Source organism: Oncorhynchus nerka, linkage group LG14, assembly GCF_034236695.1.
Source record: "Oncorhynchus nerka isolate Pitt River linkage group LG14, Oner_Uvic_2.0, whole genome shotgun sequence".
Classification (NCBI taxonomy): domain Eukaryota; kingdom Metazoa; phylum Chordata; class Actinopteri; order Salmoniformes; family Salmonidae; genus Oncorhynchus; species Oncorhynchus nerka.
The window spans coordinates 69,930,698-69,943,279 of record NC_088409.1 but is presented as its reverse complement, the minus strand read 5'-3'; the positions used below and the strand labels follow the sequence as shown (position 1 = coordinate 69,943,279).

The 12,582-nt window shown below is 41.5% G+C and overlaps 1 protein-coding gene across 4 annotated transcripts in view; it reads left to right on the top strand.

The window, feature by feature from the left end:
- LOC115141783 (LIM domain kinase 1-like) overlaps nt 1-10,687 on the top strand; it is a 70,175-nt gene extending 59,488 nt beyond the window's left edge. For all 4 annotated transcript variants that reach the window (XM_029680982.2, XM_029680984.2, XM_029680983.2 and 1 more), the window contains 4 exons: nt 3,674-3,827; nt 4,017-4,072; nt 4,946-5,103; nt 5,581-10,687. In XM_029680982.2, coding sequence (XP_029536842.1) covers nt 3,674-3,827; nt 4,017-4,072; nt 4,946-5,103; nt 5,581-5,770 — 558 coding nt within the window. In that variant the 3' untranslated portion in view covers nt 5,771-10,687. The remainder of the gene's footprint in view (nt 1-3,673; nt 3,828-4,016; nt 4,073-4,945; nt 5,104-5,580) is intronic.
- Nucleotides 10,688-12,582: the final 1,895 nt, after the last annotated feature.

The window sequence follows — 12,582 nt, the reverse complement described above, 5'->3', positions numbered from 1 at the left end:
TGGGAAATTCCTGATTCTACCTGGATTATGTTGGAGAGGCTTCCATTAAAGAACACCCTCTGTGTTCTGTTAGACAGGTAACTCTTTATCCACATAGCAGGGGGTGTAAAGCCATAACAGACTATGATCGATAATGTCAAAAGCAGCCCCCACAATATTTTTATCACCAATTTCTCTCAGCCAATCATCCGTCATTTGTGTAAGTGCCTATGCTTATTGAATGTCCTTCCCTATAAGCGTGCTGAAAATGTGTTGTCAATTTGTTTACTGTAAAATAGCATTGTATCGAGTCTAACACCATTTTTTCCAGGAGTTTGATTGGTTGGCCATTTTGAGCCAGTAAAGGGGGCTTTAATAGTCTCAGGTAGCGGAATGACTTTTGCTTCCCTCCAAGCCTGGGTGCACACACTTTCTAGTAGGCTTAAATTGTCATTGTTGTTAGACAACAATCATTTTTTCACCTCTTCCACTCTCACTTTACAGAATTCAAAATTAGAATAATTTTCTTTCATAATTTGGTCAGATATACCTGGATGTGTAGTGTCAGCTTTTCATACCTAAATTTGCTAATCTTGCCAATGAAAAAATCATTGAAGTATTTGGTAATATCATTTGGTTTTCCTTTTTTCCCAAAATGTTTTTTAAGGTGCTCCAAAGCTTTTTACTATTATTCTTTGTTATTTATCTTTGTTTCATAGTGTAGTTTCTTCTTTTTATTCAGTTTGTCACATGATTTCTCAATTTGCAATATGTTTGCTAATCAGTTGTGCCATTCCTTTTGCCTCATCCCTCTCAACCATACAATTTTTCAATTCCTCATCAATTCACAGGGATTTAACTGTTTTGACAGTAATTTTCTTAATAGGTGCATGCTTGTTAGTAAATTGAATAAGCAATTTCATAAATGTGTCAAATGCAATGTCTGTTTGCTCCTCATTACACACCACGGACCAACAAATATTCTTTACATCAACAACATAGGAATCACTACAAAACTTATTGTATGACCTCTTATACACTATATTAGGCCCAGCCTTTGGAACTTTGGTTTACCTAGATAGGGCAACTATATTGTGATCACTACATCCTGTCACGCCAGGCTACCCTTCATTACGCACTCCTGTCACCATCATTACGTGCATCTGTGCTCATTGGACTCACCTGGACTCCTTCACGTTGTTGATTGCCCCCTCTATATCTGTCTGTTCCTCAGTTTTGTTCCCCGTGTCAGCGTGGATGTCATTATTTTCCCCCTGTTCAGATGTAGTTCCTGTTCTGTTTCATGTCCGTGTTTCATTAAATGTTCACTCCCTGTATCTGCTTCTCGTTTCCAACATCGATCCTTACAAATCCGATGGATCTGGATACTGCTTTCAAGCTCATTTCTGCAGCATAAGTAAATATGTGATCAATGCATGTTGATGATTTCATTCCTGTGTTTGTAACTACCCTGGTTGGTTGACTGAACCAGGTTACAGGCACTGGTTACAGTTTGAAGCGTTTTCTTGAGTGTGCAGCTTGATGAAATCCAGTCTATTTAAATCACCCAGAAAATATTCCTCTCTGTTGATATCACACACATTATCAAGCATTTCACACAGATATCCAGATACTGACTGTTAGCACTTGGTGGTCTATAGCAGCTTCCCACCAGAATGGGCTTTAGGTGAGGCAGATGAACCTGTAGCCATATAACTTCAACAGTATTTACCATGAGATCCTCTCTAATCTTTACAGGAATGTGGTTCTGAATATAAACAGCAACACCTCCACCATTGGCATTTCTATCTTTTTAAATGTTATAACCTTGTATTGCCACCACTGTATCATCAAAAAATTTACCTACGTGAGTTTCAGAGATTGTCAAAATATGAATGTCATCTGTTACTAGCAAATTATTGATTTCATGTTTCTTAAGCTACATATGTTGACGTGGGTCTATTTTGAGCACTTTCTTCTGGGATGCTTACTTGTTTTTATTGCTTTACTGGGAAGCTTAGCATAAGTACATTTGCTCATGTTATTTATGTTAGTGCAGGGTGAGCTGCACATAGTGGACTTCCTCCTAGGGCACACTGGCTCAGTGCTAACAGTATAAATCTGGTTCATAGGCACATGATTACTGCATACAATAGCTGTAGGATCAGCAGAGGCAGTTAAAGGGACAAATTAGGTTACTTGCATTGTGTCTACCAAACGCCCCTGGTGTAATGTACATTTGCTGAGCAACACAATGTTAGGGATTAGCTTTATAACCTTATATAGCCTTATAACGCTGTGAAAGGATCCAGGAACACAAATGATTTGGGTGGATCCCATCCTCCTTATAAAACCTGTTTTGTTTCCAAAAGATATCAAATTGTCATCAAAAGTTACACCCATTTAGCTGCAATAATCACATAGCAGGGTTTTCTCTTCACAACTGGCTAAAGCGTTCCATGCCATGATTCTGAGAGGGCACAGGGCCAGATATGATGGGTCTTTTGTGAGTATCTAGCAGAGAGTCAATCAGCTCTTCATAATGTCATTAACACCCCCATTACCTACGATAGAATCGATTTCCATGTCCTGACGTAGTACATCCGGGAGAAGCTTAGTAAAGTAATTTACTCGAACTCCGGGATAGGACATTGTTTTTGCACCAGGAACGGTCACATTTCTTACCATGGAGCTGCCCAAAGTCACTGCTGGCGAGAAGGATGAGGAAATCTGCCCAAGTCCCACGCTTCACAGGATTCGGACAACCCTTTATGGACAAGCGAGAGGCAGGATAACTTAAGCCCGTTGCTCCTGGTGCCTGCTGCAGGCCTCCGACAGATGGAGAAGCCCCGCCGATGTCAACTTCGAAATTGTAGTAGTAGGCACTGCGGCCCAAACACAGGCACCCCGAGCGACGAAGGTGCAGGAAGATCAGGCTCCAGGACGGCGAAACACGGCTTACACGGCTCATGACATGCGACCATCATTGATTGCCTTGCTCCTAATGCTGTGCTCCTTCGACTCCGCTATCAGATGGGGAGCTCTGGGCAACACCTGCCAGTCTGATAACAACAAACGACAAGGCGGAGAAAACGCCGTCCAGCCACCGGCGTAGAAAATTGAACCATTCCACTCTGCGTTTTCCCCAGTATCTTACGTAGGCTGGCGACCTGGGTGATCAAGGAATCCACCTCAGCCTATAATCCTCGGCAAATAAATAATTGCCGCATTGGAATTCTGAGTGATCCAGTTTGTCCTGAAACCAAGGGTAGTAGATACAGCTCCTACAGCGATGGAACCATTCATTTATTTCTCCAGACAAAGAGGCTCCATTGCAAAACTCATCTGGGACAAACTTTGTTAGCTTGATGGCTAGCAGTTTAGCGTCTCAGTCAAGCAGGCTTCATCCTGTCTGTTAAGCAGGATTCCGAGACAAGAAATAGAGGTCCTAGCTGTTCAAAGTTCGGTATTCGTATTTAATGAATAGCGGTTTTGTGTGTTTTTCTAGCATACAATGTTCAGCTGCTCACTCTGATCACGTATGAATGACTCTGTCTGCTCTGTTCGTCCCCTCTCTGTCTCCCTGTAGAATAACAGTGTGGTGGTGGCAGACTTTGGGCTGGTGTTGTTAGTATTGTGTTGTACTAGATGTAACTCTGTCTGCTCTGTTTGTCCCCTCTCTGTCTCCCTGCAGAATAACAGTGTGGTGGTGGCAGACTTTGGGCTGGCTCGGCTGATGGTGGAAGACAAGATCCAGGACAAGAGTCTCCTGCAGAAGAAGCCTGACCGCAGGAAGAGATACACTGTAGTGGGCAACCCCTACTGGATGGCCCCGGAGATGATCCACGGTATGTGGGGTTGACCTGTTTTAACCACCATTGCTTGAATTGCACTTAAATCGAATGACTCAACCAAGTGGGTTTTAAACAGAAAAATGTGAATTCTTCAGTTGTTTCAACACTACATACTGTAATACATTATGTCAGTACTCTGAAACGAATAACCTCATGTTTTACTTGGAATGTCTTCTCTCACAGGGAAAAGCTATGATGAAAAGGTGGACATCTTTTCCTTCGGGATCATGCTTTGTGAAGTGAGTGCCCATGACAGCAGAATATGGAAACAAAATGGAAACAATAGTCAAACGTATTCGTGTTCCTCATTAAATCAGTTATCTTAAACTAGAGAAGGAGAGCGAGAGACCAACCAAGCAGCATGGTAACCATTAGGGTTGGTTACAGCAGCAATGGGCTGAACTGCTCTGTTAAAACATTCAAATAAATCTGCAGTGAGAGAAGCAGTGGGTCTATCTCCACATGGACGCCATTAGCCAGGGACTCTACAGAGGCAGGATTACAGAGGGGAAGATCTCTTTATGTGGTGGGTGACTGACAGGAACAGGGGCTGCCTGTGGTCTAGCTAGCTGATCTGGCTTCGTTTGGTGGTCCCTTGGGTCCCATTGGGCATAACCTCAGTCCCTCTATGCTTGGTATACCCTGTTATTGGGGACTGCCTTTCCCCTGGGCCTGGAGTCTCAGAACAATAAGTCAGATGTACATATGTAGGATCTTAATTTGACCTATGTTGTCACAGAAAAATAATCATAAGGAACAGGATTTGAACGTTTAGTCCATAATGTCGCTTGATTGGTGGTTAGGCCATTAGCTGGCCAAAAGCAGGCTATATGGAAAGTGCAATACTGTTAATATAACCTTCTGTTATCGTTGGTTTTCAGTGAACTTATGGAAATCACAAAGCTCAATTGCATTTCCTATGGTCCATGAAAGAAAATAGTGATCAAATTAAGATCCTACATCTGTAGGTTTAAATAAGAATCTGGCAAGCAGTCGTGATATCTGATATCAGTTTATGACTGATGTTCCAGCTTCATAACTGGTATTATAACTTATAACAGCAGCGCCTTTTGCCCTTTCCTTACTGTGAACCTCTCGCTCTCCCCCTCCAGATCATCGGTAGGGTGAATGCAGACCCAGACTACTTGCCCAGGGCCCATGACTTTGGGCTGAATGTGACAGGCTTCTTAGAGCACTTCTGTCCTCCAGACTGCCCCCCTGCCTTCTTCCCTATGGCTGTCCTCTGCTGTGACCTGGATGCTGAGAAACGGTGAGTGTGTAGTGTCTGACACTGACCTAAGTCATGTATCACCATGCTGTGTGAGATTTTTTGGGTATAGATTTTTACCTTCTGTACATGGATGATGCATACAGGAACACTTTTCCAGGTATTTGTCTATAAGGTTACTTATGAGTGGAAACTATTGTTTGATAATACTATATATGTTGAGTCTTGGTTTATTATAAGTCTCGTGTCCCATAACTGATTTATGGGCTCCCGAGTGGCGCAGCAGTTTAAGGCATCACTACAGACCCTGGTTCAATTCCAGGCTGTATCACAACTGGCCGTGATTGGGAGTCCCATAGGGCGGCTCACAATTGGCCCAGAGTCGTCCGGTTTGGGGTTTGGCCGGGCTTGGCCGTCATTGTAAATAAGAATTTGTTCTTAACTGACTTGCCTAGTTAAATAAAATGTGATCTAGGTTGACATCACTAACCTAAGACTGATTGGCTCTTCTGTCTGTAGCCCCGCCTTCACCAAGCTGGAGGAGTGGCTGGAGAACCTGAAGATGCACCTCGAGATCCGCCTGCCGGTGGTGTCCGAGCTCGACGCGCTACACAAAGCATTCTGGGGAAACCACACTGCCCCCACCATGGCTTGCACAGCCATGCGGTCTGAAAACGGCCTACCCCCGCACCCCGAGACTCCGGAGTAGAAGGGATCCGGAACAGAGCGGAATGCTGCTCGTCTCAGCCCATGAGAGTGGTCAGAGAGAGGGGGTTATGGTGGTGGCAATGGAGTAGTTGCATTGCACTGTCCAGGGAGGGGTGGGGCAGGAGCTCTGTACGTACCTCCTCATGCCACAGCAGTCACAGTGGGCTGACAGTGGGCTGTATAGACTCAGGGGAAACGAGGATGGGAAAAGCCAGTCTTGCCTAAAGGCACTCACCCATTCAACTCCAACCAAGAGAGACTCACTCAGACTAACATTACCACTATCATAGCTTCAGTCTGATGATTGCTGTACCTTAGCTGAATGTCAGGCTGGTAACTGCTAGCTAGCAGTATCAGTCAATCCCAGCTGTGAAATCATCCATCTTAACACTCATGTAATCTTTATCTTATGGTGTTAAAGCATATTCAGACGTCTCTAAAACAGAAAAGCAGAAAGGATGCTTCAGCCTCATTGGTAAGGCTCCTTCCTCCAGAGTATTTGTGCAACAACGTGTTTGAAAAGTGTTCCTCTGTGTGACTTTGGTTTGATTTTACGATATCAAACGCTTTTTGAAATGCTAAAGAAAGGGGCCTTTTATGTGGATAAAACAAAACACATAAGTTGAGATGCACACACACAGTCCAGATGTAGAATATAATCGAGCAAAAGCTTTGAGCATAAACAAAAAGCTTTTTAAACATTGCATGACTGTAAATAGCCCAGTCTGTGTCCAGTAAGCCTTGTCTGTTGTCTCCTCCTCTCCCCCTCTACTGATGACATGTGTGTCCCAAATGGCATCCTATTCCCTTTATAGTGCACTGCTTAAGACCAGGTCCCAAAGGGTATTACCAAAGTAGTGCATTATAGGGTGCCATTTGGGACGTATTCTTAAAGTGATATTCCTGGTAGTGTAGAATACATGGTCCATGAATGACTGTGTTCCTTCTCTCACTGTGCAGCACTGATTTCACTTTGAGGTAGACTTCTTTCATACCTTTTGTACATTTTTCTATTTCATTTGAGTTTATTACTCTCTTTCTTTCTCCTTATTTCATTCACGTCGAGGTGAAATCTTGTGTATTCAAACAAACTTTGGGACACACCTACTCATTCCAGGGTTTTTCTTAATTGTTTTACTATTTTCTAAATTGTAGAATACTAGTGAAGACATCAAAACTATGAAATTACACATATGGAATCATGTAGTAACCAAAAAAAGTGTTAACAAATCAAAATATATTTTATATTTGAGGTTCTTCAAAGTAGCCACCCTTTGCCTTGACGACAGCTTTGCATACTCTTGGCATTCTCTCAACCAGCTTCATGAGGTAGTCACCAGGAATGCATTTCAATTAACAGGTGTGTCTTTCTTTCCTTCTTAATGCGTTTGAGCCAATCAGATGTGTTGTGACAAGTAGGGGTGGTATAACGAAGATATCCCTATTTGGTAAAAGACCAAGTCCATATTATGGCAAGAACAGCTCAAATAAGCAAAGAGAAACAACATTCCATCATTACTTTAAGACATGAAGGTCAGTCAATACGGAACATTTTAAGAAGAGACTGTGAATCAGGCCTTTCTGGTCAAATTGCTGCACAGAAACAACTACTAAAGGACACCAATAAGAAGAAGGGACTTGCTTGGGCCAAGAAACACGAGCAATGGACATTAGAACAGTGGAAATCTGTCCTTTGGTCTGATGAGTCCAAATTTGAGATTTTTGGTTCCAACCGCCATGTCTTTGTGAGACGCAGAGTAGATGAACGGGTGATCTCGCATGTGTGGTTCCCACCGTGAAGCATGGAGGAGGAGGTGTGATGGTGTGGGGGTACTTTGCTGGTGACACTGTCAGTGATTTATTTAGAATTCCAGGCACACTTAACCAGCATGGCTACCACAGCATTCTGCAGCGATCCCATCTGGTTTGCGCTTAGTGGGACTATCATTTGTTTTTCATTATGACAATGACCCAACACACCTCCAGGCTGTGTAAGGGCTATTTGACCAAGAAGGAGAGTGATGGAGTGCTGCATCAAATGACCCGGCCTCCACAATCACCCGACCTCAACCCAATTGAGATGGTTTGGGATAAGTTGGACTGCAGAGTGAAGGAGAAGTAGCCAACAAGTGCTCAGCATGTGGGAACTCCTTCTAGACTGTTGGAAAAGCATTCCAGGTGAAGCTGGTTGAGAAAATACCAAGAGTGTGCAAAGCTGTAATCAAGGCAAAGGCTACTTTGAGGAATATAAAATATATTTTGGTTATCACATGATTCCATATGTGTTATTTCATAGTTTTGATGTTGTCACTATTATTCTACAATGTAGAAAATAGTAAAAAAATAAATAAAGAAAAACCCTTGAATGAGTAGGTGTGTCCAAACTTTTGATTGGTACTGTATGTAGCCAGTGATATTATAATATTGTAAATGTTTTAAATATTGTAAATGTATAGACATATTTTGTATACTTATAATGTATGCTACATTGTTATATTTTTATTGGGCTACCTGTTGAAATGAAGGAGAAGAAGAAAAACATAAAAAGTTAGTCAGTAGTAGTTGATATGGAGCAGATTCCTTTCAACAGTGATGATGACTTCCTGTCTCGGGATGCCATGGTGACAGACATAAGGGTCTTTTAGGAAGTTAATACGACGTAAGAGAGCATCTTAGGGTCCCAGCTCACCCCTAACTACCCTCACTGTAAGTGTAAGCACTCTCACATGATGTGTCCCATTTACTCTCATCGTCGTCTCTGCATATCAAACGATTTTGTCTACAGCAGCCTTTGATCTGGTCTAGACTCCAGAGAGTGCCCTGACCATGACCTCGGCTATAACCACTCCGTAGGTATCGCCTCAATTGAATGTAATCATAACAAGAGAATCAACTCAGTCACATAAAAATACGGTTATGTAGTTTGGCATTATATACCAAACCACATTTACCCTTTATTCCTCTCAAAAGAAATTGAGGATGATTTGTTAGTTGTTATTATAGAGCTCTTTAGTCATCCGTAGCAGGACAGATGTTGTGGGAAGTGTTGGAGACAGACAGACAGACAGTCATGTCATAGTGCCTGTCTGACCACAATCCTCTCTGTCCTGGAGAAAAACCTAGTCACAACCCTAGTCTCCTCTACATGGAGCTCCCTATGGGAGGCCCTCTGTTTACACACAAACTGCTGGCTGTAAATACTATCTATATTATATGTCTGTCTGTCGTTGTGCATTGCATACTACACTCTTGAAAATAATCTATTTTACTGTATGTCAATTTCTCTCTTGAACACATTGTCACTCATTCTCTCACTCATGTTCTTTTTCCATCAAACCTTTTTTCTATTCCTCTTTGCACTAGAAGATGAGCTGCATGGTGTACTTGCTACTGCGGTCACTTCTGTTGTAAAACCAAGCTATTATTTTCACTTTAAAACAGAAATTGTTATTGAAAGGAAAGGAAAACAAGAAAGAGTAAGGAAAGAGTGCACAAAGGAGACGGACAAGATTAAATAAAGAAAAAACACAGCATCTCTTTTGATATATAACGACTGAAATCTTTTTGTATAGATTTGAGTACTTTGATTTGCACTTTCAATGTTGGATTACTTGTGATAAAGAAATCAAATGACGTTGGCTGATAATATGAATGCAAGTCACTGATGGCGCCTTTCAGTTCAGTTGTAAACATGTGTCCTGGGAAATTCTTCCTTCTTCGTAGCAAACCAGAGTTAGGTGGCCATTCTGATGACTGCAGGTATTGATTATTAGATAACTCTAATGTCATAGCATGTCTGTGTCTAAACTGGTTCACATTTCAGACATATGCTCAACTTTAAAAACATGGAACATGCAACTTTGAGGGGTACGAAAGAGATACCTCGCAGGCCTACCTTTTAAATGTCCAAACTATTCAGCCTTGTTATTAAAAATGATTCTAGTTTGCTACAGAGAGGATGAAATAACCATGGTCTGCCTGCTGCCTATAGACCGATCCTTTGTGAATGAAGTTCTGTGTCTTCTTGACTGCTCCACCTTACTGTGATGTCCAGAGAGGTTTAAAGCATTGTTAGTCTGTCATCAAAAGAAAGCCCTTTTCACACTATTGTGCTGAACCGTATAGCGCTGGCTAGATATTTTCCTTTCCAGAACGATTCCAGAAACTAGGGTGGAAGCGAAACAAGACCAAATCCATTTGGCTTGTCATGGCTCAGTAATGTGAAAAGGTTATACTTACTGGCCTATTCAATCTCCACAATCGCAGTAGTACAATAAGCCTCCAATGATCATGAAGTCCTCTACCTACCTGTCAAAGTATAAAATAAGTACCGAAAAATATATCTTTCTTATGTACATCTTCTGCTAATGTGTTAATCAATGGGCATAATGGGAATTTCATTTAAGTATGTATAGGACTTTGCCATGTTTGTGCGTATGTATCATCATGTCTGTCAAAGCCACATTATTGTCAAGTATGTGTTTGTATGGATGAGAATGTTTTCCGCACCACTTCTTTGCAAAGAATCCTTACTGCTGAACAATATGCTGTGCCTTTGTTTAAAGCTAGCCTTGCCAACAACTAGACTCAACACGTTTGTTTGAACAGATTTTTTTGTATAAAATTCAAGTGCAAGCCTGATGATAATGAATGGATTTAACATCGTTGCTGATATTTTGTTTTATTTTGATGAGACGTTCCGCTTGTTCTGTATCATATTTATATTTTCCATACTTCTCCATCATCATTTTTGATATCTTAGGGATTGTGGTTCATTTGATTTACTTTATATATATATTTTTTAATGTACACAAGCTGTGAACTATTCTGCACTTTAATCCTGAACGTGAACATTGAGAACCCTAGGAGACCACTATTTCATCACAGCTGGAATAAATGTGTTGCTCTTTTAATGAAATTAGAGGCCTGTGTGTCATTTATTGTATGGTTATTTATATCCTTTACATTTGATATGACTACTATACAAAAGAGTACTACTGGAGTAGGAGGAGATTGTGTCTGCAATGGAGGACAGGCAGCTCTGGAGAACCCACCTTTCAACCCTCCTGTATTCTGTCTTATTCTACTGTATCTTAGTCTATACCGCTATGACATTGCTCATCCAAATATTTGTTTATATTCTTAATTCCTTTACTTTAGATTGTGTCTGTTGTTAGATAATATTTGTCAGATATTACTGCACTGTTGGAGCTAGAAACACAAGCATTTCGCTACACCCGCAATAACAAATTTGATTTGATTTGATCAACCCCAGATGATTATGACGTCACGGCTCCTCCTCTGCAGTGTAGGGGCGGTTCCTCCTGCAGGTAGAGGAGGGTCGTTAGTGATTGGAGTCACCTGGGCTCAGGGTATTTAAACTGCTGCTTCACTAATCTCTCTCTCTGCTCCTCCAGGTATGATCCTGTTTTGTTTGTTCCTTTGTAGTTTTGCATAGTTTTCACTCAGTCATTCACACACACAGATTCACGCATCCCTGCACTTTACATACACCTTACATTATGATACTTTCACACCTCATTCCTTTTTCTTTGTTTAAAGTTAATAGTTTGGTTTATAATAAAGAACCTTTTTGATTGGCCTGTACCTGTTGTTCGTGTCCCCTCATTTTTGCCACAGGCAATGAGCCGGCCTGTGACAATGATGCTGCAACTAAAGCAGTCGTCGCCTCCTCAGTGAAATCCTTTAAGTTAAGTAGGCTACTGACTTCAGCATTGTGATGAATGAATTTAGCTTTTGCTCTCAAGAATGAACTCATTTCAAATGACCTGAATAGCTGAAAAAACATTGTTTTCTCTTCAACCAACAAGTTATATTTTTCTACACAGTAGAGATGGCCAAGCCTCTTCCTGGAAAGCCACTGTTTGTGCTGGCTTTTGTTCCAGTCCTGCTCTAACAGATCTTATTCAGCTACAGTAATCAGGTCTTGATTAGATTCAAGACCTGATTACTGTAGCTGAATAAGATTGATTAATTAATGGGATAACTAATCAAGTACGGATGAATTAAGTGATTTAATATTAATTATAGAAAATGGGGCTCTCGAATGGCACACTGGTCTAAGGCACTACATCGCAGTGCTAGAGGTGTCACTACAGACCCTGGTTCGATTCCAGGCTCTATCACAACCGGTCGTGATTGGGAGTCCCATAGGGCGGCACCCAGTGTTGCCCGGGTTAGGGTTTGGCTGGGGTAGGCCATCGTTGTAAATAAGAATTTGTTCTTAACTGACTTGCCTAGTTAAATAAAGGTTAAATAAGTACAAAATTATAAAGAAGCAGTCATAAAATGTCAACACAACTAGATCAGGTATTCCCAAACTGGGGGTACATACGTGCAATGCCGTCAGGGGTATGGCAAATAAAAATGTGATTGACATAATATAAACTCAGCAAAAAAAGAAACATCCTTACTGTCAACTGCATTTATTTTCAGCAAATAAATAAAATATTTGTATGAACATAAGACTCAACAACTGAGACATAAACTGAACAAGTTCCACAGACATGTGACTAGCAGAAATTGAATAATTTGTCCCTGAATAAAGGGGGGTTCAAAATCAAAAGCAACAGTCAATATCTGGTGTGGCCATCAGCTGCATTAAGTACTGCAGCACATCTCATCTCCTCATGACTGCACCAAATTTGCCAGTTCTTGCTTTGAGATGTTACCCCCTCTTCCACCAAGATACCTGCAAGTTCCTGGACATTTCTGGGGGGAATGGCCCTAGCCCTCACCCTCTGATCTAACATGTCCCAGGCGTGCTTGATGGGATTGAGATCCGGGCTCTTC